Genomic DNA, 27,620 nt, shown 5'->3' on the forward strand with positions numbered 1-27,620 from the left:
CTCCTGTTAGCTTTAACTAATAGCTTTGACTTCTGTTGGCTATGAGATTCAGTGACCTCCTTGAACCTCAGTTTCTTTATCTGTAAAATGAGAACATTGATACTCCTCTCAAAGAGTGGTATGAGGATTCAATAATAAAATGGCTATTTATTGAGTACTTGTTACACACCAGCATATTTTTATGTCTTGAGGACATAGCAGAAACACACTCTGCGTGAGTTTACTTTCTAGTAACACAAGTATAATGTTAGATAGTGATTAGTACTGTGAAGAAAAGTGTGGAAGTGGCATTTGAGCAGACACGATGTAATTATCTGAAGGAAGGGGCTCTAGGCAGAGGGATGCCAAATGCAAAGACCTGGTGAAGGCTTGGCCTGTTTGTGGCAGAGAGTCAGTGGGGCTAGAGCACAGGGGCTGGGGTGAGGGGTGGAGTTGGAGAAGATGAGGCTGTAGAGGTGTCTGGGGACAGGGCCATGAAGGTGCTTTAGGATGGTGGCTTTGGGATGGTGGGTTTTACCGTATGTATCCTGGGACGCCACTTGGAGTTTTGCCTAGGGGGTGATATGGTGTCACTTCTGTTTTGAAAGGATTGCTTGGGTTGGTGTGCAAAATCTCAACTGTCGGGAGACCAGTTAGGCTTCTGTTGAAGTAGTCCAGGTTGGAGATGGTGGTGGCTTGGGCTGCGGTGGTAGGTAGAGAGGTAGGAAGCCCTTAATACCTGGCCAGAAGTAAAAGGTTTATTGTGAGCTTTGAGGAGCATGTGAGGAGTATGATGAGGTTGGAAATGTGGGCGGAGACCATATAATGAAAGGCCTCATGTGCCAGGAAAGGCTGTTGGGGCTTTTTCTTGTGAGAAAATGGTTCTTGGGGTATATGTTAGAGTAGGAGAATCTTTTTATAAATCCTTGTGACAAGGTTTAGGCTGATTCATATATGTGGGAGGGTAGCCAGCCACTTTTTATGCAATGGATAAAATTTTCAGCATTGTTTCTTGGTCTAACTTGTGTTTTAGAAAGACCTTTGATTGGTCGGTCTACACCGCTAAAGACTGTGATATGCTAAAGTGCGTGGATTTTCCTGTTTAGACTTCTGAACAGTTTGCTGTTAATTTAGACCTAATTCTGATAAGCTTTGTTAGCTGGTTTTAGCAGGAGGGCATTACTAGTTAATAACTAGAGCTGTCCCTTTTTTTCGCTGAGGAAGAGACAAGAAGAGATGGCGTATAGGGCAAAGAAGTTAAGAATCAGTTGCTCTGGCAGGCGCTGCGGCTCACTGGGCTAATCCTCCTCTTGCGGCGCTGGCACACCGGGTTCTAGTCCCGGTCGGGGTGCCGGGTTCTGTTCCGGTTGCTCCTCTTCCAGGCCAGCTCTCTGCTGTGGCCCAGGAGTGCAGTGGAGGATGACCCAAGTCCTTGGGCCCTGTACCCATGTGGAAACCAGGAGAAGCACCTGGCTCCTGGCTTTGGATCAGCGTGGTGCGCTGGCTGCAGTGGCCATTGGAGGGTGAACCAATGGCAAAGGAAGACCTTTCTCTCTGTCTCTCTCTCATTGTCCACTCTGCCTGTCAAAAAAAAAAAAAAAAAAGATTCAGTTGCTCTTCAATTTAAAGGAACGTCTGCCTACACCTATTTCCCAGTAACCTCATATGTTTACAGTGTTGTTCTGTTTTGAAGAGCATGTTTGATTTTGGAAGTTTGCCTTAATTGCAGTTTATGTTGTGAAATGTGTTTATAGTCACTGCAGACAGGAGAAATTTCAGTCATAAGGTTTTGTGGCATTAAGAAAATGAATTTATTTTTACATGTCTAATATGAATGATTATAATTTTTTTCCGGGCAAGAATAAAATACAGACTTTAAAAATTACATTAACTTTTTTGTCTTCAACTCTTGAGGTTGAAAAATTTCAACCCTCTAGTAAATTTGAAAGACTCATACATTAATTACCCACATATATGTCATCTAGGTTTACCAATTGTTAATATGTCACACTTAAAGCAAATGTATGTTCTTTATATACTGCTTTCGGTTGTTATTGAAACCATTTGCCCTAAATATTTCAGCTATATTAACTTCTAAGTCTTTTAATTACTATTTTGAATATTTATATGCCTGACGTTTAGTTTTAATTCTTGTATATTCCAGGTGAGCAGCATTGTAATACTGCAGGGAAAAATCATAGCACATATAGGGCTTGGTATTATCTGGGGTTTCAGGAATCTATGGGGATCTTGGAATGTGTCCTCTGTTGAAAAGTATGGGGTTATTGTAATTATATTTAAATATAGCTTATAGTATGATTTAAAATTGGAATTTTTCATTTTATTTTCTCAGAACAACAGGATATGGATTTGGATATAGAATTTGATGTGCACCTTGGAATAGCTCATACCCGTTGGGCAACACATGGAGAACCCAATCCTGTCAATAGCCACCCACAGCGCTCTGATAAAAATAATGGTATGCATAGATTCTACATGCTTTGGAATGATTGCCGAGGGCTGGTGATGGGAGAACAGGGAAGACGCTTTCGTTTTCATTATTTTAATTATTTATTTAACCAGTGTCATATTAATACTTCGTTTTTTTTTTTTTTTTTTTTTTTTTTTAGTTTTTTTAAATTTGAAAGGCAAAGATAAAGACAGAGAAGGAGAGAGAGAGGGAGAGGAGGAGGGAGAGAGAGAGAGATCTAGCCAGGGGCTCTTCCAGGTCTCCCACATGGGTGCTGGGGCCCAAGGACTTGGGCTGTCTTCCATTGCTTTCCCAGGCCATGGCAGAGAGCTGGATGTAGATTCTATCCTTTTGCTTCCTCTTATTTCATCTGTCCCTATAGATATCGTTTAACCAATTTTGGGGGTCTGTTTTTCCCTAAGCAAATGGGGGGAGTATTTGGTGCAGTGGTTAAGACTCTGCATCTCATATCATAGTATCTGGATTTGAGTCCTGGCCCTGCTTCCAATTCCTGCTTCCTTGAGGTAGCAGGTGATGGCTGTGGTAGCTGGGTCCCAGCCACCAATGTGGGAAGCCCATGTTGAGTGGTGGGCTCCTGGCTTCAGCCTGGCCTAGTCCTGAATATTGTGGGCATTTTTAAAAAAAGACTTATTTATTTATTATTTGAAAGGCAGAATGACATGGAGCAAACTTCCATTTGTTGGTTACTCCCCAAATGTCTGTAATAGCTGGGGCTAGGCCAGATTGAAGCCAGAAGCCAGGAACTCCGTTCTGGTCTCCTACATAGGAGGCAATGACTCAAGTACTTGAGCTATCATCTGCTGCTTCCCTGGCACATTAGCAGGGAGCTGGATCAGAAGTGGAGCAGCCGGGACTTGAACTGGCACTCTGATACGTAATGCAGGCGTCTTAAGCAGCAGCTTAACCTGCAATGCCACAACTCCTGCCCCTGGTGTGGGCATATGAAGAGTCAACTAGGGGATGGAAAGTCTCTTTCTGCCTCTCTTTGTCTTTCTACCTTTGAAATAAATAGAAATAAAGTAACTTTAAAAGTAAACGGGGGCCGGTGCTGTGGTACAGTGGATTAACGCCCTGGCCTAAAGCGCCTGCATCCTATATGGGTGCCAGTTCGAGACCTTGCTGCTCTGCTTCTGATCCAGCTCTCTGCTATGCCCTGGGAAAGCAGTAGAAGATGGCCCAAGTCCTTGGGCCCCTGCACCTACATGGGAGACCTGGAAGAAGCTCCTGGCTCCTAGCTTCGGATCAGCACAGCTCTAGCTGTTACGGCCAATTGGGGAGTGAACCATCGGATGGAAGACCTCTGTCTCTCTATGCCTCTCCTCTCTCTGTGTAACTCGTTCAAATAAATAAATAAATCTTTAAAAAAAATAAGCAAATACATATGTTTGAATATGCATGTATATATAATGTGGGTATACTCCCTTTTTGATTTTTTGTTTTAGAGATTTATTTATTTACTTGAAAGGCAGAGTTAACAGGCAGAGGCAGAGAGAGAGAGAGATCTTCTATCTGCTGGATCACTCCCCAAATGTCTACAACATCGAGCTGGCCCATCTGAAGCCAGGAGCCAGAAGTCTCTTCCAGGCTTCCCACATGGGTACAGGGGCTTAAGCACTTGGGCCATCTTCTACTGCTTTCCCAGGCCATAGCAGAGCGCTAGATTAGAAGTGGAGCAGCCAGGTTCTCAAACTGGTGTCCATGTGGGATGCCGGCACTATAGACAGCAGCTTCACCCACTAAGCTGTCCCCCCTTTTGATATTTTTTAAAGATTTATTTATTTGAAAGGCAAAATGATGGAGAGAGAGAGCGAGAGCGAGAGCGAGAGCACTTCCATCCGCTGATTCACTCCCTAAATCACTTTAGTGGCCAGGGCTGACACAGGCTTAAGCAAGAAGCCTGGAACTCTGTCCATATCTCCTGCATGGGTACAGGGGACCAAGCATTTGAGCCATCTTCCACTGCTTTCCCAGGTACATCAATGGGGAACTGGATTGAAAGTGAAGCAGTCAGAGCTCAAACTGTACCCATATGGGGTGCTGGCATTTCAGGCAGTGTCTTAACCTGCTATGCAGGTCTCTAAGGAAAAACATTTTGATAATTTAATGTAAAATTACATTTAGTAATAACTTTTCTCATGAGTTAACTGAGCCTTAAAGCAACTCACATTGGTAGTTTTGTATATACTATTGTTGACTGCAAATAATAGCATTATTAACTCTTGATTATCCAATTTTTGCATTTTTTCAAAGGAATTTAATTATAAAAGATGAAAATTATTCCCAAGAATAATTTGCTATTGGAATTACATATAGTAGATTTATGTATTTATGTATGTCAGAGTTACAGAGAGAGAGAGACAGAAAGATCTTACATATTCTGGTACATTCTTCAAGTGGCTGCCAGTGGAAGCTAAGAGCTTTGTCTGGGTCTCCTGCATGGATGGCGTGGGCCCATGCCCTTGGACCATCCTCCACTGCTTTCCCAGGTGCACAAGCAGGGAGCTAGTTTGGAAGTGGAGCAGCTGGGACACAAACCAGTGTCCATATGGGGGTGCCAGTGTCACAGGTGGATGCCTAACGAAGTATGCCACAATGCTGGCCCCTGGAATTATATTTTAATGTTCATTTATGTGACATTTTAGGAATTATGTGGACCTCAAGCAAGGGAATTTGTAGATTGAATAACTGTTGGCTTTTTCTTAGTAAATGCCTTCAGTTTATTTATTTATTTTTTAATACCTGTTTGTTTATCTGAAAGTCAGAGTTACAGTATTGGTGGACGAGGGGAGAGAGAGAGAGGTAGATAAGATATCTTTCATACTCCTAATGACTGCAATGGCCAGGGCTGGACGAGGCTGAAGTGAGCAGCTTCATCTGGTTCTCCTATTGGGTGGCAGGGGCCCCAGTACTTGGGCCATATTCTTCATTTTCCAGGCATTAGCAGGGAGCTGGATGGAAGAGGAGCAGCTGGAACACTAACCAGCACCCATATGGGATGCCAATGTTACAGGCAGCTGCTTAACCCACTGCACCACCACGCTGGCCCCCATTTTAGTTCTTAAATTTGTCTAGTATAATTGAGGATCACTGTTGTGGTTTGACAGGCCTCTCTTTAGACTGATACTCAGGAATGAATGAACGAACAGAGAAATGAGATTAGTAGCTATTTATTGTAGCTCTTTCATTGTGCAGATGAGGATTCAGGCCCTGTAAAGACGCTGCCTACATAGGGTAACACTGGGTTATTGGTTTAACCACAACTGAAATTAATGTCTCTAGGCTGTGATTTTATTGTATTTCCTCCCAGTTTGCACTTCCCTAGAACTGTTTGCTTCTGCTAAGCTGCATAAACAATGCTGCTGCTCTACTTGTTGCTAAAAACCTCATGAGAAATACTTGATGCTTAATTACACCTGGAAGTTTTCAGCATGCTGCATATTATTTTCACCTGAGAAAAACCTATTCACAATAGTAACAAATACAGCATCTATCAGACTTCTAATTTTTTGTCATCCATACTTTTATCTCGTTTAGAATTTATTGTTATTCACAATGGAATCATCACTAACTACAAAGACTTGAAAAAGTTTTTGGTAAGTAAAGTGACCTCAAGACATCAGTCCTTGGGGATACTTCTGATGTGCTGAGGCCTTTTGCTGGGATGTGTAGCACCATGTAATTATGATGAGAGAATTCCTGAGCAGTTCTGAGAGAAGACTGGTATATTGGACTTCTCTTTATTGACATAGGATAATTCTTTCTCCTATGGAAAGGAGATCATTACTTTTTTTTTTTTTCTTTAAAGATTTATTTATTTATTTGAAAGGCAGAGTTACAGAGAGGCAGAGGCAGAGAGAAAGAGAGTGAGAGAGATGTCTTCCATCCCATGATATTCACTCCCCAGTGGCTGCAATGGCTGGAGCTGGGCTGATCCAAAGCCTGGAGCCGGGAACTTCTTCCAGGTCTCCCAGGCGGGTACAGGGGCCCAAAGACTTGGGCCATCTTCCACGGCTTTCCCAGGCCACAGCAGAGAGCTGGATCAGAAGTAGAGCAGCCAGGACTCTATATGGGATGCCGGCAGTGCAGGCAGTGGCTTTACCCGTCACGCCACAGCGCCGGCCGGCCCCAGGAGATCATTACTTGATTTTATTATATTACTGGTGACCAAAAGACCAAATAAAATAGGAATTTTGGGGGACATCATTTATGTTGTTAATGATCCTATTTGTCAGTTGTTAGCTTCTAGGATATGTAAGAAGAGTCAGGATGGAGTAAGTGAAGGCTCTGTGTGCTTTCTGCGGTAGCTGTACACTGTAGGTGGTAATGGTGACCTTAGTGAGTGCGCCCTCAGGCTGTTGCAGTTGACCCGTGTGCAGTGATGGAAACATTCTGTTTGTCTGCTGTTCAGTGCAGGTAGCCATTGCCACAGGGACAGTTGAATTAATAGGACTGAGGGACGAAATTATTTAAATTTTTTTTAAAGATTTATTTATTTGAAAGAGTTATACAGAGAGGCGAGACAGAGAGACAGAGAGACAGAGAGAGAGAGGTCTTCCATCTACTGGTTCACTCCCCAATTGGCCACAACGGCCGGAGCTGCGCCAATCCGAAGCCAGGAGCCAGGAACTCTTCTGGGTCTCCCATACGGGTGCAGGGGCCTAAGCAGAGAGCTGGATTAGAAGTGGATCAGTCAGGACTCGAACCAGTGCCCATATGGGATGCCGGCACTGCAGGTAGTGGTGTGTTTACTTGCTATGCCACAGTGCCAGCTCTAATATTATTTAATTTTAACTGAATTTAAAAAGGCACACACAGTTAATGGGTATTTTATTGGATACTGAAGTATTATTATCAAAGCAAATCATTATATTCATTGTATTAGTATTTTGTGTGTTCTCATTTAAAATTTATTCATATGTGGCATATATAGATTTATGTAAGGTTTTTAGTTAGAGAGATATATTCTCTCCACTGGTTCATTCCCCAAATGGCTGCAGTAGCTGAGACTGGGCCAGGATGAAGCCAGGAGCTTAACTATATTCGGGGCTTCCGCATGGGCGGCAGAGGCCCAAGTACTTGGGTCATCTTCCACAGCTTTCGCAGGTACATTGGCAGGGAGCTGGATTGGATATGGAGCAGCTGGCTCTTAAGTGCTAATATGGTCGCAGGCAGTAGCTTAACCTTCTGTGCCACAATGCCAGCCCCGAATTATATTTAAGTGAATGTTTCATTTCATAGAATACCATACTTTTGGGTTCACTATAATCAGATGGTGTTCTTAGTTTTAGACAATGGGTAATGGGATATGATGTTCAAAAAATATTAGAAATTAATGAGTTTGGCCGGCGCTGCGGCTCACTAGGCTAATCCTCCGCCTTGCTGCGCCGGCACACCAGGTTCTAGTCCCGGTCGGGGTGCCGGATTCTGTACTGGTTGTCCCTCTTCCAGGCCAGCTCTCTGCTGTGGCCAGGGAAGTGCAGTGGAGGATGGCCCAGGTTCTTGGGCCCTGCACCCCATGGGAGACCAGGATAAGTACCTGGCTCCTGCCATCGGATCAGCGCGGTGCGCCGGCTGCAGCGCGCCGGCCGCGGCGGCCATTGGAGGGTGAACCAACGGCAAAAGGAAGACCTTTCTCTCTGTCTCTCTCACTGTCCACTCTGCCTGTCAAAAAAAAAAAAAAAAAAAAAAAAAAGAAATTAATGAGTTTTCAGGGAAAAGGTTTTGTGGGATATATTTGAATATCATGAATATCTCCTTAAGTGTGCCATTTTTTTTTCTTTCTACTTACAGGAGAGCAAAGGCTATGACTTTGAATCTGAAACAGACACAGAGACAATTGCCAAGCTTGTTAAGTATATGTATGACAATCGGGAAAGTCAAGATATCAGTTTTACTACCTTGGTGGAGAGAGTTATCCAACAACTGGTATTAAACTACATTTTAAAACATAATCATGACAATGTTAATTACAAGAAATTTTATTGAAATTAAGTTTCATAAGCAGGAGCTGTGCTAATTTCCTGAGTATTTTTAGCTTTTCTTTTCCATATATATAACTATTCACCTTTAATAACGATTATGTAACTTATTCACCCACATGCACTTAAAATTCTACTTATTTCACTATAATTTAGTGTCATGGGAATGAAAACTAATCCAAAATTGAGGTTTATCTAACTCTGGTATAATACCTGCATGTCTCTGAACCAGCCTAACCTACTCCTTATTTTTCCTTTTGGTGACTCCTCCTTGGCTCAGAAAAGTATTTGTACAGAAAAGTATTTTCCATCCCAAGAGAAAAACAATTTTCTCATCCCATCTCAGTTGCCAGAATTAAAGATTGAAGACATTAAAGATCCACAAAATTCTAAGTTCATAGTGATGTCTGTTCCCACCTCTACTCATAACACTAGTTTTCCCATTATTTTTTTGTAATGTTTATTTTTTTTACTTGGAAGACAGAGAAACAGAGAGGGAGAAAGAGAGAGATCTTCCATCTGTTAGTTTGTTCCCCAAATCCCTTCAGCAGCCAGGGCTGGGCCAGGCCAAAGCCAGGAGCCTGGGACTCCATCTGGGTCTCTCACATGGGTGACAGGAGCCCAAGTACTTGAGCCCTCATCCGTTGCCTCCCTCTGTTGATCTGATGCATCAGCAGGAAGCTGTATTAGAAGTGGAGCAGCTGGGACTCAAGCTAGCACTCTGATATGGGATGCGCCATTTCAAGTGGCAGTGTAACCTGCTGTGCCATGATGCTGGCCGCATAATGTTTCCATTTAAAAGCTCTTTACTTTCCTAATAAGGTATAACCCTGAACTCCCACATGCATCCGAGTCTTGTGATGGCTGCAGCAGAAGGAGGTAGGGAGCTGCGGAATGTAAAGGCCAGTGCCTTCTCTTTAGCCACATCAGAGTAGTGTGCCTTCCAAGCATTGTCTAGTTTCTACTTGGTTTTCCGTTCTCTTTGTTTTGTAATCCAGTTTGTGTCTTCCTTTCTTAACTCGTTTTCTTTCTTAACCCATTCTTGATTTCCTTAGGCCTTGTCCTCTAAGAGGTTGGGTTGATGGGGTGGTATGGTGTGCATGGTAATGACTGTGGTTTTGTATAGTTATATTTCTGATGTCAAGGTCAAAAAGAATGGAATATAACAATGGAATATATAATATAAATGGAATATAACTACGAGGGCACAGAATGAGTTTTAGATATTGAGCTTGGGATCCTTTCTAATTCTGTTCTACCGTAACTAGTTCATAGTCTAAGAGATGTCTGCTGGGGCTGGTGCCCTGGCTCACTTGGTTAATCCTCCCCTTGTGGTGCTGGCATCCCATATGGGCTCTGGGTTCTAGCCCCAGTTGCTCCTCTTCCAGTCCAGCTCACTGCTGTGGCCTGGGAGGGCAGTGAAGGATGGCCCAGGTCCTTGGGCCCCTGCACCCGCATGGGAGACCAGGAGGAAGCACCTGGCTCCTGACTTTGGATCCGTGCAGCGCCGGCCATAGCGGCCATTTTGGGGTGAACCAATGGAAAAAGGAAGACCTTTCTCTCTGTCTCTGTCTCTCTCTCTCTCTAACTCTACCTGTCAAATTAAAAAAAAAAAAAGTCTGCTGAGAAGTCTTGGTAACATGTACATAGTGATAAATTAAATGGTTGAAAGTGGGTGTTGTGGCAGAGTGAGTTAAGCCACCCCTTGGGATGCCTGCATCCCGTACTAGGTACTCTGTTTCTGATCTACCTTCCTGTTAATGCATATTTTGAGAGGAAGCTCAAGTACTTGAGCCCCTAACACCCATAAGAGAGACTTGGATAGAGTTCCAGGATCCTGGATAGCAGATAGAAGATATTTCTCTCACTCTTTTTTTCAAATAAATAAAAATAAATAAGCTTTAAAAAAAAGTGGTCTGTTTTTGTAGCTATTATCTGTTGAGCATACTTGTATTTTGAGAGTGGGCTTGGTTTAAAAAATTGAATCTTGTTTGTACCAAAGCTCAGGAGTGTCTACCTAAAATTTACACCTGTTAAGAAAGTAATGCAAAAGAGCACTGTGTGAACAAAAAGCTTCTTTGCTGAGGCAAGTATGTTTTTGACGTTTCACATTTGATAATTGATTATAATAAATATTGGTAATGCATTTTTTTTTCTCTCCATAGGAGGGTGCTTTTGCGCTTGTGTTTAAAAGCGTTCATTTTCCTGGACAAGCAGTTGGCACAAGGTACATATAAATCTAATAATGACTGATACTTAACACATTTTTTGAAATATTTGAGCTACAAGTTTATTCTCTGTATACTGTACATGACCCTTTTCTGTAAAGGGTCTGCCCTTTCTCATCTGTGGATTTAGCACTCTTCCATTTATCAGAATCCCTGAATAAAACAAGTCCATTTTGGCATTTATAATTGGCCTTTTGTCTCTGGCAGGGATTGGCATGTTTTATGAATTTGCTTATTGGATATTTTCTAATTTCAGGCCCCAAACATTATCTTTCTGTTCTTTGGAAACTTAACTGTGGGCAGATTCCTAGATAATTGTAGCATCACTACTTTTGCTTGGATATCTAGGCCTGATTATGAAGTACTTTGAAGAGTGGTGAGGCTCCTTAAGATCTGGTAAAAGAGAGATACCTTAAAGCTGAAGATAGCTGACAGAGGCCAAGTTGTTAAACATTCATGCGTTGGTATTCTGCGTGCAATTAAGAGTATCCATTTGTATTAAAAAGGAAAAAAATTTTAAATGCATTGGTATAGAACAGGGGTTGGCAAAGTTTTTCTGATATGGGCTAGATAATACCATTTAACCTCTCTAAACTTTCCTGTTACACTGTGGTAGCAACTATAGAACATATGTAAAAAAATGGGCCTGGTGCATTTCAATAAAACATTATTTGATACAGTTTTAATTTGTTGATTAAAAGAAACAATAATGATAAAAAAGTTAATTTACAAAAATAGATAGCCTGGCCTATGGGTCTTAGTTTCTGAATACAGTTCTTTTGTGTATCTGAAGTTGAATTAGGAGGAAGAATTTTAAGAGTTTTTTTTTTAATGTTTATTAATTTTTATCTAGTTGAAAGAGCATAACAGAGACAGAGAGAGAGAGAGAAGATATTGATACTAAGCATGAGATTTTTTTTCTAATTCTGTCCTCCACCTACTAAGCATATTTATTGAGTAACCTTGGTTGCATGGACAGTGGTGACTTTTAAATTGGGTGAGTGTTAGTTTACTTCCCAAATACCCACAACAACCAGAACTAAGCCAGGACAAAGCCAGGCTCCCAGACTTCCAGTTGGGACTCCCACGTGGTTGGCAGGGGGCCAAGCATTTCTGCTGCCTTGTAGGAAGCTGGATCAGAAGCAGATTAGCTGGGACTTGAACCAGCACCCCAATATGGGATTTGGGAGTCCTATATGGATTTGGGAGACTTAACCTGTTGTACCACAGTAGCCGTCCCTGGAGGGAAAATTTAAACATTGTTTGAAGAGAGTTGGCTCATTAAATTTAAATTTTATATTGTTAGTACATTATTTATTAAAATAGTTATTCTAATTAAATAAAGGTTAATAATTAACCATTATTAAAATGGTTTAATTTTGATTGATTTTGCATTTACAGGCGAGGTAGCCCTCTGCTGATTGGTGTACGGAGTGAACATAAACTTTCTACTGATCACATTCCAATACTGTACAGAACAGGTAAAACGACTGCTACATCATGCCATGGGGAGAATGTACAACTTGAGTGCAGTAGATATAAAAATGATCTCCCTTATGTTGGAATAAATGCCCCTTTGGTCAGATCCTCGTGCATATATAGTTCTGTCTGGACATGGGAAGATTTGTTTTTGTGAGTTCTCTGACAAGTAGAATTTTTTTCTGTTGTATATCTTTAGCTAGGACTCAGATTGGATCAAAATACACACGGTGGGGATCACAGGGAGAAAGAGGTGGGAAATGCACTCTGCATGGATGGGGAGGAATTTTAGCCTCTTTTGTTTGTTCGTTACTAATTCTTTGTTCTTGGAGTGAATGAATGTGCTGGGCCTCTAAAAATATGCTTATTTTATGGGGAAATATATTTTCACATTATTTTTCTAATTTGCAGAGTATATTTTGTCTGTCTGCTTTTGCCATTTAGAAAACTGCTTTTAATAATTTGTTTCATTAAAATCTCAGATTTGAGAAAATAGTTGAAATTGTAAAGTTTGTTTTTCTTTGTTTTAAAATCATGTAGGATACATGCTTAGATTAGCAAAAAAGCATTGTATGCTAGGTTATTGCAGATTGAACTAAATGCTAATTATTTGAATAATTTAGGTTAACTTTGAAAAATGTTTAAGTAGTCTTTTTGCATGACATTTTATTTTACACATGACATGTAATATCTTGATTGGCTTTATTTGAATTTGGAATCTGTGTTTTTGTTCATTTTTGAAGTTTCTTTTCTAATAGGACTTTCAGCTACACAATTTCTAGATAATTTTATTGATATAATTACATAGAAAAAAAACCAGAACTATGTACTCTTTTTACTTATTACTAAAAGCTTTCTACCTGAAAGATAGGGAGTAATAGGCTCATGAAGTTGAAACCCATATTATTAATATGTAATTCTTGGTTTCTTGAAAAATGTTCAGCAAAGTACTTTAAGCCTATCTATCTTTGGATGGTGACTGCTTTCACCATTTTATCCAGAGCAGAAAGTTATTTCTGTAAACAACCTTCAATCCTAAGAGGTGAGAATTTCTTCTCATCCCATCTCCTCTTTTCAAAACTCATCTTCAAAGAGAACATAGACTTTATGTTCAGAGTTCCAGATTTTGTTAATAATTCTGCTCATATTATATTATATTATATATATTATAAGTAATATATTATTATATATTTATATAGATTTATTATACTCTAATTCTGACTTTCAAATAAATAAATCGTTAAAATATATATTATTATATTTTGTTAATAATTCTCAAATTATCTTTGACATTACCTTTATGTTGTCTTGGGCTACTATTAGAAATAATGGAAAAACATTGACTAAGACCTTATGAAGTTGGAGGAAAAATTGTCAGTGTGAGTTAGAGCTTTTTGAGATGAAGCACTGTGTTTGAGTCCTTAATTTTCTAGCTATTACTGTGTAGGTAATGTGTAGCTCAGTGAAGTTTCCTTAGAAGGAATAGTCTATTACTGAAGATGCGCTGTAAAGGAGAGAACTCTGGACTGGCTTTCAAGCTTCTGTGTGCTCTAGATGTGGCCACTGACAAAATGAAGTCTGTTGTCTATGGGACAGGGCTGTTCACCTGTGTTCCACTCAGGTCAAGTCAAATGAGATAGTCTATACATAGGATAATATTTTATTTATTTATTTATTGACAGGTAGAGTTAGACAGTCAGAGAGACAGGTCTTCCTTCCGTTGGTTCACCCCCCAAATGGCTGCTACGGCTGGCATATTGCGCCTATCCGAAGCCAGGAGGCAGGTGCTTCTCCTGGTCTCCAATGCGAGTGCAGGGCCCAAGGACTTGGGCCATCTTCCACTGCACTCCCGGGCCACAGCAGAGAGCTGGACTGGAAGAGGAACAACCGGGACAGAATCTGGCACCCCAACCCGGACTAGAACCCTGGGTGCCGGCCCTGCAGGCAGAGGATTAGCCTAGTGAGCCGCGGTGCCGGCCTAGGATAATATTTTGTAGATTGTACTGGTGTCAGGTAATGGTGTTCATTTAAATAGGCAGTGATACCTCAAAATCTTTTAAATATTTTAATTAAATATATTTTGTTACTTGAAGAATAAAATTATCAATTATTTGGAATGAAACTAAACCCAATTAGGACATTTTATGACAAAAGCTAGTTCTATTTATTTTAAAAATATAGGTGCTTTTACCTATTTTTAGTTCCCCTTTTTTTTAGATACAGTAAAAAATGTATTTATTTATTCTGAGAGGCAGAAAGACAGAGAGGCTGAGAGAGAAGGGGTAGGGTCCCATTTGTTGGTTCACTTTCCCAGCCTGCAGTGACCTTTGGCTGGAGCTGAAGCTAGGAGCCGTGCACTCAACTCAGGCCTCCTACGTGGGTGGCAGGACTCAGTCGTTTGAGTCGTCACCTCCACCTCCCAGAGTCTGCTTGGTAGGAAGTAGATTCAGGAGCAGAGCTGGGTATTGAACTCCTAGACTCTCTGATGTGGGACATAGATGTCCTGGCCAGTGTCTTCACTGCTAAGCCAAATACCCACTTCCCAAATTTACTCTTTGCCAGTTTTTCAGTTTTCATGAGTTTTGTCAAACAAAAGTGGTTGTATAAGCACTCTCACTACCAAGATACCCAACAGTTCCATTCCTAAGAAAGTTCCCTCAAGCTTCCTTTTGTACTCTTTTCCTTGTTCTATTCCTAGCCCAAGCAAACACTGATCTGTGATTTTTTCTGGAGTGTCACCTTTTTTGAGGTGTCATCTTACAGTTGCTTTTTAAAGTCCAGAATCTTCACTACTGTTTTTGGATGGGAAGAGCTATTTTGTTTTCATGCCCAAAATATACCAAATAATCACAAATGGTGGAGAACTTTGGATGTGCATTTTTAAGAATAATTATTATCAAGACCTTACATATGCATTTTAGAGGATAGATACAGTATAGAATTTTTGTAAATGGATTTATAATATTTTCTGGCTATTGTGTCTGTAAGAACTGCTGTGTTCTGGCCTTAGAGAAAAATGCTTTTTTGTCTCTGGGACATTTATATAGATTTCAGCTAATCGATTTTTTTGTATATTTGACTAATTTGACAAAATTCAGTATGCTTTCCAGGTTTGATTTTAGTTGTGATTGAGCAAAAAGAAAAAATTATTCATCAGTGACTTGATAATTATTAACTAGAGATACCAGGATTTTGAAATGCTAAAATTAAAAAAAAGGGGCCGGCATTGTGGTGCAGTGGGCTAACGCCCTGGCCTGAAGCACCGGCATCCCTTATGGGTACCGGTTCTAGTCCCGACTGCTCCACTTCCGATCCAGCTCTCTGCTGTTGCCTGGGACAGCAGTAGAGGATGGCCCAAGTCCTTGGGTCCCTGCAACCGCATGGGAGACCCGGAGGAAGCTCCTGGCTCCTTGCTCCTGATTGGCACAGTACCAGCCATTGTGGCCAATTGGGGTGTGAGCCATCAGATGGAAGACCTCTCTCTCTCTCTCTTTCTCTCTGTGTAACTCTGACTTTCGAATCAATAAATAAATCTTTAAAAAAAATTATTGTAAAAGGAGTGACCTTAATTCTAGCTTAAAAGAAATATAAGAAAACCTAATTTTCAGTAAACAGATACTCCTGTTTTATAGTAATCCTTGTCTCTAGCTGTTAGTGCCACATATGATATACCAGATAGAATGTATTATGTATCTTTGTCTTTAAATCAGAATTAGTGAAGAGTACAACTTCATTTGTTATGCTGATTTGCTGTTAAAATCTAGAGATTTTTTTTTAGGAGATGATCAATTTGCCATTAGTCTTTATTTTATTTTTCCTTGCACAATTTTGATATTTTAAATGTATTTTTTTGGGGGTGATAAGTATAGGTACACCCAACTTACATGGGTTAGTCCATCAAGTTTTGTATAAAGTTAAATTAAGATAGTCTGTATGGAGCCAGCATTTTGTAGTGCAGTGGGTTAAGGCACTGCTTTTCGGTTCAAGTCCTGGCTACTGTGCTTCCCATCCAGCTTACTGCTCAGGCACCTGGGAAGGCAGTGGATGAAGACTTAAGTATCTGGGCCCCATTGCCCTCATGGGAGACTCGGATGGAGTTCCTGGCTCCTGGCTTCAGCTTTGGCTGTTGTGACCATTCAGGGAATGAACCAGCAATATTTCTCTCCCTGTTTCCTTCTTTTTCTCACTCTATCACTCTGCCTTTCAAATAAATAAATAAATCTTTTTTAGAAAAATTAAAAAATCAAAGACTAGTCTATATATACTTTCAGTTAAAAATAATATTCACAAAATAGTTTACTTTTACCTGGCAAATACATATTACATAGAGAAGTTTTTAATGAAAAAAAGTTAATAATATAGCACTATTATCTGCCATGCACTCATGATAGTTGCTGTTTCACTCTACTTTTTCTGTCTGTTTTTATTGGCTTATTGCATGGAAATAAAGTGATTTACCTGGCATTTTAAAGTTGCTGAAATTATTTTGTGTTGCTATGATTTTTTTGTTGGTTTTATAAAAGTTACGTATATTTCTGTATTCATGATCTTCTGCATTTGCTGATTCATGTCAACTGGATGCTCTAGGCAAAGACAAGAAGGGGAGCTGCAATCTCTCTCGTGTGGACAGCACAACTTGCCTTTTCCCTGTTGAAGAAAAAGCAGTGGAATATTACTTTGCTTCTGATGCAAGGTAAGTGTCCTTAGTTGATTCAAAGAGAATGTTTTGTAAAACTTTCCATGGTATAGGGGCCAAGAAGTCATCTGTGTCAATCTAGTAATAGAACTTGCTAAGTCAAGCAAGTGCAGGCGACCCATTTGGAGATGGGCTAGAACACCACCTTCTCTTACTGTAAACCACGCAGGTCACAAGAGCATCTATTCCTGAGGCCCTTCCAGTCGCAGTGTGTTCACATTAGGGCTCTGAATATTTTTTTTTTTTCTTTCAGAAGCCTCACCAGGTTTGTAGGGAGAGAGATTTCGACTGCAGAGTAGAAGGTTTTAACATCCTACGAGTTACAGTGTTCAGTAGTCTCCCTCATCCGTGGCGTGACTTTCTGCAGTTTCAGTTACCTGTAGTCAGCCAAGGTCTGACAATATTAAATGGAAAGTTCTAGGAAGAAGTCATACATTTTAGTAGAAGCTGAGAAGGATAGGAGGATAGAGAGAGGGTAGGTAATGTATACCAAAACACAGTTAAGTTGGAAGAAAAAGTCCTAATGTTCTACAGTACAGCAGGGCAACTGTAGATAACAATAATTTAGAAATATGTTTCATGAAGAACAAAAAGATAGGGGTTGGAGGCTCTAAACACAAAGAAATGACAAATACTTGAGGAGATGGAGATACTAATTACCCTGATTTGATCATTACACATTGTATACATGTTTTGAATATCACACTGTACTTTGTAAATATGTATGCTTATTATATGTCAATTACAAATAAATTTTAAAAAGATTTGGAAATGAATTTGTTATAAATCAGTTTTATTATATTAAATTGTTGTATTTTATTACTAGTTGTGATCTCTTACCATGCCTAATTATCAAACTTTTTCCAGGCATGTACAGGAAAAAAGTAGTGTCTATAGTATTTTTACTGTCCAGTTACTATCTGGGGGGGGGGCATTATTGTTGTTGCTAAAACATTAGAATTATACTCTAATGTGAATACTTATATGTTTTACATTTAGCGTTAATTGTAGCTTAATCACTTTTATAAAAGATTAGTACTAGGTTAAGACATTTTTGAGAGAAAATGCAACAGATTTTTAGATGCATGTATAAATGAGATGCTAGTAGGAATGAGGGTAAAATGGGTTCACTCAAATTGCCAACAGATATTTGAGTGAATAAGAGAAAATAATCCAAATGAGAAGATGATGCCATTTTGGATTTCAGGGAATGTTATTTCTCAGCAAGCAAATAAGCTTCTCTATTTTCAATTTCTGTGGAGAGGTAAGATGTGTAGTCAGTGCTCACATGGGTCATTGCTGGCATAAGGTAGATTTGTTACAGAGATGACAGTTATGCTTAAATAAACTGGGAGTTGCAGAAAAATAGCACCCATCTTTCATTCATTCATGTATTCACATTGAACACTCTGAGCAAAGCCATTAGCTAACTCAGGAGACTGTGGTGAGAAAATAAAAATACTGCTTGCCTTTAAGGAGCTCTTCTTTAATGTAGGAGATAAGTTAGAAACAATAATCATATAAGTGTAGAATTCCAGCTGTGACAAGAGCTACAGAACACTTAAACAGGGTGATTTACCTTCTTGTGGATAAGTGCCTTTAAGGAGAGTTTAGGAACTATGAAGAAGTGGAGGGAAGAACATTTGGTCTCAGTGGTTAGCCAATGAGTGTTTGGAATGGGTGTGAGTGTGGCTGGAATAGAAAATAGGAAGTTTGGATAGGAAGATTGGAACAGAGATAGAGGTCAGGATAAGGCATTTGATTATTTTCATTAGAGCCAAAGGGAAGCTATCAAATGGCATGCTGGGTGAGGGAGGAATTTTGATTGGAGTTGCCTTTTGATAACCATTTTGGTAGAAATGGAGAATGGATAGAGGGAGGTAGGAGAGAAGGTGGTGGACATGTTATGTTCTGTAGTAGTCCAGTCAAAGAGCTGACGGCAGCTTGAACTGGTTTGTGGTGATGGACATGGAGAGAAGCTTTGAGAAATGTTTAGTATGTGAAATGTTAGGATTTAGTGATGGATGGAATGAGAAGGGAATGGTTATGCTTTCTGATCTAACCTGATTTGGTTTAGCTCACTGCACAGAGATCTTTCCCTTTATTGTTTGCAGTGACTACCTCCCCCCACTCCCTGAAGGGGCTGGTGTTAATGACCAGAAAGTCATCTGCAGGATACTGCAGGATGATGGAGTTTACATTTAAATTTGGTCCTTGTCTTCTAATGATAGTTTAATTTTTAACAGTGATCCTTGATTATTTATGGTAATATATCCTTGAATATTTTGTAGTGCTGTCATAGAACATACCAACCGCGTCATCTTTCTAGAAGATGATGATGTCGCAGCAGTGGTGGATGGCCGTCTTTCTATCCATCGAATTAAACGGACTGCAGGAGATCACCCTGGACGAGCTGTGCAAACCCTGCAGATGGAACTCCAGCAGATCATGAAGGGTGAACGTTTTTTGTCATGTTACAGCTTAGTGTCCTTTCTCAGGGCTGGAGAATGTCCAGTCCACACAGGCTGCATTAGGTATGGCCCTGCCCAGGCAACCACAAGGTGGGACCTGAAATTTAATAAATCTATATAGCAGGCTAGTTTTTAAGTTGATAAATTACATGGCCTGTAAATGATATTATAAATATCCAAATGGCCCTTGGCAGAAAAAAGTCCTCCACCCTGACTTAAAGGAAGGGAGCCATTCTACTTCTGTGCTAGTGAGTCTAATTATGGTGCTGAGGGCAGTCTTCCACATGATTAGTGAGGAGACAACCCCAGGATCACGGATGATTATTTTTTTTAAAGATCTATTTATTTAATTTAAAGGCAGAGTTAGAGGGGGAGAGAGAGAGTTCTTCCATCTGCTGGTTCACTCCCCAAATGGCCACAGTGGCCAGAGCTGGGCCAGTCTGGAGCCAGGAACGTTTTCTGGGTCTCCCACTCGGTACAGGGGTCCAAGCACTTGGGCCATCTTCTACTGCTTTCCCAGACCATAACAGAGAGCTGGATCAGAAGTGGGGCAGCTGGGACTCAAATCTCAAAGTAATTCATGGTTGTTTATTTCTGACATTATAAAAAATGAGATCCCCTATTTTATAGTACATGATTTTATTTTAATTTTTTATAAAATATTTTATTTATTTATATGAAAGGTAGAGTTATAGATAGTGAGAAGGAGAGACAAAGAGAAAGGTTTTCCAAGTGCTGGTTCACCCCCCAAATGGCTTCAACAGCTAGAGCTGCACTGATCCGAAGCCAAGAGCCAGGAGATTCTTCTGGTTCTCCCTCATGGGTGCAGAGGCCCAAGCACCTGGGCCATCTTCTACTGCTTTCCCAGACCATAGTAGAGAGCAGAATCGGAAGAGGAACAGCCAGGACTTGAACCAGCATCCATATGGGATGCTAGTGCTGTAACTGGAGGATTAACCTACTGTGCCACAGCACCAGCCCCTACATGATTTTATTTTTAAAGATTTTGTTTATTTATTTGAGAGGTAGAGTTACAGACAGCGAGAGGGAGAGACAGAGAAAAAGGTCTTCCTTCTGTTGATTCACTCCCCAAATAACCGCAATGGCCAGAGCTGTGCCGATCTGAAGCCAGGAGCCAGGAGCTTTTTCTGGGTCTCCCACGTGGGTGCAGGGGCCCAAGCACTTGAGCCATCTTGTACTGCTTTCCCAGACCATAGCAGAGAGCTGGATTGGAACAGGAGCAGCCAGGACTCAAACTGGTGCCCATATGGCACCCATACGGATGCCGGCACCATAGATGGAGTACAAGCCTGCACCATGGCGCTGGCCCCGATACTACATGATATTTTTAAGATATTTGATAAACAGTTTGTATTTTGTTCCTTATTCCTCTCTCATTATCTGTATGCTTTAGTTTTCTAATATAGAATGGGAATTATGGAACCTTCGTCTTTAAGGTTGTTTTGAAGATTAAGAGGGCTGTATATTAAAGCCTGTAGAACAGTGTTTGACACTTAGTGCACTTCACATAATGTTTGTTGCTACCAACTATTATAATTTTCATGTCTTTGATATTTATTCTCTTTCTTTCTGATGGGACTTTGGTTGGAATAAAAGCTATAAAAGCTATATAATAAAAGCTATATAAAAGGATGTTATTGCATAACATCATGTTCATTGCTTTATTAACCCATATCATAGTCCACACCATGAAGTAATTGCTATTTTTATTTCACAGATTAAGGAATTTCCCCAGCATAGATAGTAAAGGATAGAATTATAGTGCAAACCTAGATCTGACTCCAGAACTTGAGCTTGTCTTATTTATCTGTTTTACTATAACTGCAAATAAAATAAAAGTGCCTTTTGTTTCCTTTAATTTACTGGGATTATTTTGGAGGTAGACTTTTTGTAGTATGCAAATTTCTTATTCTCTGGTTTGTTAAATTTTGTTTCATTAATGTAATTTCCATTGCTCTAGGCAACTTCAGTTCATTTATGCAGAAGGAAATTTTTGAGCAGCCGGAATCCGTGGTGAACACAATGAGAGGAAGAGTCAACTTTGATGACTATACTGGTTAGTATGTATGAGTTATTTTATTACTTCAAAGTCTCCTGTGGGAATGCCATTATCTGCCTGATCCTTTATAGCTTTGTAGAGCGACAGTGGAGGCCGGCCATCATCTTTTTTTTTTTTTTTTTAAATCTCTCTCTATCTCTTTCTCTCTTTTTTTTTTTAGATTTATTTTATTTATTTGAAAGATGGAGTTACATAGGTAGAGCCAGAGAGAGAGAGAGAGAGGTCTTCCATCCACTGGTTCACTCCCCAGATGACCACAACAGCCAGAGCTGAGCTGATCTGGAGCTAGGAGCCAGGAACTTCTTCCAGGTCTCCCATGTGGGTACAGGGGCCCAAGGACTTGGGCCATCTTCCACTGCTCTCCTAGGAAATGGAGCAGCCGGGACTTGAACCAGCACCCATGTGGGATGCCAGCACCACAGGCGGCGGCTTTACCCGTTACACCACGGTGCTGGCCCCGCAGAGCATCTTTATTCTTTAGGGATTTACATAACACGAACTAGAAGCTCCACGGTGTCTCTTTTTAAGGGGGTGGGTAGTCAAGTGTGGCTTTTCTTTCTCATCTGTACATTTTCTCCCTTCTCCCTGTTTTGGCAGTGAACTGGGTAAACAGAGTAGTCTGTTGAAAAGTCTGCTAGTTCTTGTCCCCTCTAACCTTTTAGTTGGGTATTTAGTCTTTTTATTATTATTATTATTTAAAGATTTATTTATTTGAAAGAGTTACACAGAGAGAGGAGAGGCAAAGAGAGAGTGAGAGAGAGAGATAGAGAAGTCTTCCACCCACTGGTTCACTCCCCAATTGGCCACAACAGCCAGAGCTGTGCTGATCCGAAGCCAGGAGCCAGGAGCTTCTTCCGGGTCTCCCATGTAGGTGCAGGGGCCCAAGGACTTGGGCCATCTTCTGCTGCTTTCCAAGGTCATAGCAGAGAGCTGAATTGGAAGTTGAGCAGCCGGGACTTGAACCAGTGCCCATATGGGATGCCGGCACTGCAGGCTGGGGTTTTAACCCACTGCATCACAGTGCTGGCCCCACCAACCATCTTTTAAGAGCCTTCATTATGTGATTTAACTAATATGAGATTTAGAGAACAATCAGATTCATAGATAAAGAAATTAGATTAAGTAGATTAGTGATTATCTGGGGCTGGGCAAAGGGAAATGAAAAGGTAGCATTTAATGGGTACAAAATTTCAGTTTGAAATGATTTAAAAATCCTGAAGATGGATAGTAATACAGCATTGCGAGTGTGCTTAGTGTCACTGTGTTGTATGCTTTCAAATAGTTAACATGGTAAGTTTCCTGTATTGGTCCCCTGCTGTATACCAGGCAGGGACTGTCTTGGGCACTGGGTTCTAAGAATGAGACCTGTGTGCTTGCTGGGAATCTTGTGTACATCTGCCCAGGCTAGGTTTTCTCTCTCGGTTTATACGCTAAGTAAAGACGTGAACTTCCCCAGAGGTCTTTCAGGGGATGCTGATACCATGTGGGGTAACCTGTATCTTTCTGCATTTTTAAGGTGGAGGTGAGAGTGCGACACTAATTGTATTTGTGGACATTCTGTTTAGACCTTGTGTCACAGGAGTTTGTGGACATCTTGTGACCACACACTGTCAGTCTCAGTCCCATCTCAACCAAGAGTGGGCTGTAGGAAAGTCATCTCTGATACAGTCTTGCTGTGGGGATTCTAATGATCTAGAAGAGGGGGGTAAATAGATCAGTGACTGTTCAAAGAAAGGTAAAATGTGATAAATGGCACTAGAACACATTTCAGTGTTAAAGTGCTTAAAGTTGGGGCCGGCGCCATGGCGCACTAGGTTAATCTTCCGCCTGCGGGGCTGGCACCCAATATGGGTGCCGGTTCTAGTCCCGGTTGCTCCTCTTCCAGTCTAGCTCTCTGCTGTGGCCTAAGATAGCAGTAGAAGATGGCCCAAGTGCTTGGGCCCCTGCACCCACATGGGAGACCGGGAGGAAACTCCTGGCTTCGGATTGGCACAGCTCCAGCCGTTGTGGCCATTTAGGGAGTGAACCAACGTAAGGAAGACCTTTCTCTCTCACTATCTGTAACTCTAGCTGTCAAATAAATAAAATATTTAAAAAAATTATTTATTTAAAAAAAAGGAAAAAAAAGTGCTTAAAGTTTCCTGTCAGCTTTAGAGAATGAATCTGTAGGGAAGGGTTTTGGGTTTAGGGTGAAGCAGGTAGGTAAGGGTGTGGAAAGGTCTGGAAGATTTCAGTTGGCGAAGAACAGATGGGAGCATCTTACTTGCGTAGAGGAGCATTAAATAAGGGGAGGTGGTAGAAAAACCATTAGAAAGCTCTATATGGAATATTATGTTGTCTAATCTGTCTGCTCTGTCTGTCTAGTACTTAAAGAGAAATAAAAGGGATTTGTTGGGAAAGAAGGTGAGAGAAACTGCTGCGGGTGGCCTTGACTGCATTCTGACCTGGGGTTGGGGTGCCTCCTCTTGTAGAAACTGTGAGATTATGGAAGCCCTAGGAGCCAGGGATGACTGTAGCTGTGCTTTATGGTGGTGAAGTGGGCCCCAGTCTCCAGTGTGCCAGGAGGAGTTAGAGACTGAGATGCAGTTGTCCAGATGTTGTCTTGCTTGGGGTTCAGCAGTGAGGGTAGAGGAGAGAGGTGAGGACCAGGAGGGCAACAGGAACAGTGTAAGCAGTAAAGGTCATTTATGTTACTTATGAAAATAAGGTCGAGTTTGTTTGTGTGTGTGTTTTTTTTTTTTTTTTTTTTTTTAAGATTTATTTATTTTTTTATTTGAGAGCCAGAGTTACCGAGAGAGATCTTGCATCCGGTGATTCACTCACCAAATGGTCACAGTGGCTGCAAAGGCCACAACTACACCGATCTGAAATCAGGAGCCAGGAGTTTCTTCCAGGTCTCCCACATGAGTGCAGGGGCTCAAAGACTTGGGCCATTCTCCACTGCTTTCCAGGACCACTAGCAGGGAGCTGGATTGGAAGAGGAGCAGTGGGGACATGAACTGGTACTCAAATGGGATGCTGGCGTCCCAGGTAGAGGCTCAACCTACTATGCCACAGCGCCGGCCCTGAGGTCAGGTTTTGTAAGATGGGGGAGAAGATGAGATAAACCTTAAAAAACTCATGGTTTAAAATTTTTTTTTAATTTTTATTTTTTGACAGGCAGAGTGGACAGTGAGAGAGAAAGGTCTTCCTTTGCCATTGGTTCACCCTCCAATGGCCGCTGTGGCTGGCGTGCTGCGGCCGGCGCACCGCGCTGATCCGATGGCAGGAGCCAGGTGCCTCTCCTGGTCTCCCATGGGGTGCAGGGCCCAAGCACTTGGGCCATCCTCTACTGCACTCCCGGGCCACAGCAGAGAACTGGCCTGGAAGAGGGGCAACCGGGACAGAATCCGGTGCCCTGATCGGGACTAGAACCCGATGTGCCGGCGCTGCAAGGCGGAAGATTAGCCTAGTGAGCCGCAGCGCCGGCCTTTTTTTTTTTTTTTTTTTTTTTAATTTTTAATTTTAATTTTTATTTTTTGACAGAGTGGACAGTGAGAGAGAGAGAGACAGAGAGAAAGGTCATGGTTTTAAAAAACACTTTTATCTATATTATGTGTGTAAAAGTTGTATATACAAACAGTATAAACATTGTCGTCTTTGTTGTTAAGGTGAGGCAGTCAAAGCTCTTGTTGATTTGAGTAAGTTGAGGTCACACTGGTAGTCGTTTGTGGAGCTAGACTAACCTCCATGTGTTCAGTGCTTTTCCTGAGTTCTCTCCATCCCTTCCCCCATCATATTAGGCATTCTTGCCTTCTCTAGTGGTTAGAACCGAACTTATCAAAATGAGACTTCTCTCCAAGGCTCATCAATTCAAACCTTGGGCCTCTCCTTCCAAAACTGTCCCAAACCCCCTTGCCCACCAAGGAATTTGCTAGGACTGATTTTAGGGGAACCTGTGGCTAGTTAATCTCACCATTTTGCTTCCCTTTCATTCCATCATCATCATCTGCAATACAGGGTTCTCTTCTTCTAAGCCTGGTTTTTTTTTTTTTTTTTTTTTTTTTTTTACTTAAAGATGTATTTATTTGAAAGAGTTGCAGAGATAGAGAGAGAAGAGATATATAGAGAGATCATTCTTCCATGCCTTGTTCATTCCCCAAATGGCTGCAACAGCCTAGATGAGGCCAGGCAGAAGCTGGGACCCAGGGTCTTCATCCAGGTCTCCCATGTGGTTGCAGGGACCCAAATACTTAAGCCATCCTTTGCTGCTTTCCCAGGCACATTAGAAGTGGGGCAGCTGGGACTTGAACCATTTGAGACACTGATGCTGCAGGCAGTGGCTTAACCCGCCATGCTACAGCTCCAACCCCTCTAAGTCTGCTTTTATCCTGAGTCATTTTCAGAATGGTTTCCCTTTGCATGACCCTGACCCAACCTCTTACTGTTATTTCCTTTGTCCCTAAACCTCTGCAGTGTGGGCCGAGCTCTTTGGAAAATTGGCAGAGATGCATATCAGGCTTGGTCTGTCTAGTGTAGGAACAGCAGAAGGCCAGTCTGACTGGCATGGCCTGCTAGAGGGGCTATATAGGAGATTAGGTCAGAATTAAGCAAGAGACAGGTCATGAGGGACTTGAAGGTCATAATAAAGATTTTGGGTTGGATTTGAAGTAATTTGGGAAGCCAGTACTCTTCTTGTTATTGTTTTTATTTTGTTTTCCACTTTGCTATTGTTTTTAAAATAAAGAAATATGAACTTTCTTACTATTTAAATTTAAAATGGAGAATATAAAATTATTGAGAAGATAAAAAATAGAACATCCACCATGGCTTAATAGTTTAATTAATTAGGGTAGAAAAAGGGGTAGGGAGATCAAGGGAGCGGGGGCAGAGTAGATAGGGTGAGGTGAGAGAGGTGGAGGAGGACATCCCTGAGGGTAGACTTGACCTTCTGCTCAGCCAGGCCCTGAACTGAGTGAGTCTGGAACCCTGTTAGTCACTCAGTGCTTGACCCGGTGTTTAAGTTAAAAACTTGAACACACAAGGTGGGTGTTCACGAGATGGTGCCCTCTCCCTGGCGAGCTGTGGAACACCTGCATCTTGCCAGCCCTTTCCTTGCTCCTTTGTTGTCCACCGCTCCCCACTCCAGCCTTCCACATCTGTTTATCTTTTGTCTGTTTTGCCTTTAAAATAACCTTTAATCCAAAGAGAAGGATGGACAAATCACTGAATGTCAAAAATACAGTAACTGTGGGTGATTGTGTGCTGGTGAGGAAGCTTAATTACATGTTTTGGTGGGGGAGGCTGTTAAGTTGTGACCTGTTCAGAACTGTGGGGAACTGTTTTCTAAAAGGAATCTGAAGTCTCTAAAATGGCAGTGTAATTTCTCGTATTGACAGTGGAACTCATGAAAAGCGATTGCCTATTTCATATGGTTCTTTCCTAACTATGTATATACACAAACTTCTATTTTAGTGAATCTGGGTGGTTTGAAGGATCACATTAAGGAGATCCAGAGGTGTCGGCGCCTGATCCTTATTGCCTGTGGAACGAGTTACCATGCAGGAGTAGCGGTAAGTGGCTTCCTGGAAGTTAATTATGTTGTGTTGGGGCTTAGGAGATGTCTGCAGACTGATACTGATAGTACCTCTAGAAACATGCCGGGTAATATTGTTGTTTGTTGAAAGTTATCTTTTCATGTTTGCAAAGACAGAAATCAGGAAGGGAGGGGGAGAAATGCAAAGAGCGGCTCAGAGTGATCAACAGTGGAAGATCTGCTGTGGAGAAGTCCTTAGACATGCAGACGGACCGGTGCAGCTGACTTCACGGGAGCTCTAGGAGGGAGAGCCTGGCATCTTCCATCCTAGACTCACGGCCTGCAGAGCATGCCTGCTGTGTAAGAGCAGTGGTCGCGTTTTGCTGGGCGTTGTTCACTTGCCCCAGACTGATGGTCACTAACGTGCGATCCTCAACAGGATCTTAGTCATGGGTGCATTTCGGCAAAGCAAAGAAGCCTGCTTTTTGTCAGGCTTTGTTCTTAAATTGTTGTTTTAGGAGCTGAAATTCTGCATCAAAGATGTGTATTGATTGTCAGTGCAGAAGCATTGGAATATGATCATCTGTAGTCCAGTGAATCAGCCACATGTAGTCTCCTTAGGAAGAGCCAGTTTCTGTGCTGTTGATAGAAGACCTTTTCATTCAGTTTCTGCTTCTAGGATTGATTCCCAAAGTTCAGAGAT

General features: G+C 41.4%; 1 protein-coding gene across 2 annotated transcripts in view; it reads left to right on the forward strand.

The window, feature by feature from the left end:
- Positions 1-27,620, forward strand: part of GFPT1 (glutamine--fructose-6-phosphate transaminase 1) — a 73,435-nt gene that overhangs the window by 20,486 nt on the left and 25,329 nt on the right. The window contains exons 4-13 of one of the 2 annotated variants that reach the window (XM_089326346.1): positions 2,333-2,458; positions 6,005-6,063; positions 8,261-8,395; positions 10,614-10,675; positions 12,078-12,157; positions 12,355-12,408; positions 16,743-16,848; positions 19,143-19,306; positions 21,304-21,399; positions 26,857-26,954. In XM_089326346.1, coding sequence (XP_089182472.1) covers positions 2,333-2,458; positions 6,005-6,063; positions 8,261-8,395; positions 10,614-10,675; positions 12,078-12,157; positions 12,355-12,408; positions 16,743-16,848; positions 19,143-19,306; positions 21,304-21,399; positions 26,857-26,954 — 980 coding nt within the window. The remainder of the gene's footprint in view (positions 1-2,332; positions 2,459-6,004; positions 6,064-8,260; positions 8,396-10,613; positions 10,676-12,077; positions 12,158-12,354; positions 12,409-16,742; positions 16,849-19,142; positions 19,307-21,303; positions 21,400-26,856; positions 26,955-27,620) is intronic. The other variant, XM_089326347.1, reaches the window with a different exon arrangement.

The sequence above is a fragment of the Oryctolagus cuniculus genome, chromosome 2 (assembly GCF_051225735.1).
Source record: "Oryctolagus cuniculus isolate XC-2025 breed Fujian yellow rabbit chromosome 2, ASM5122573v1, whole genome shotgun sequence".
Classification (NCBI taxonomy): domain Eukaryota; kingdom Metazoa; phylum Chordata; class Mammalia; order Lagomorpha; family Leporidae; genus Oryctolagus; species Oryctolagus cuniculus.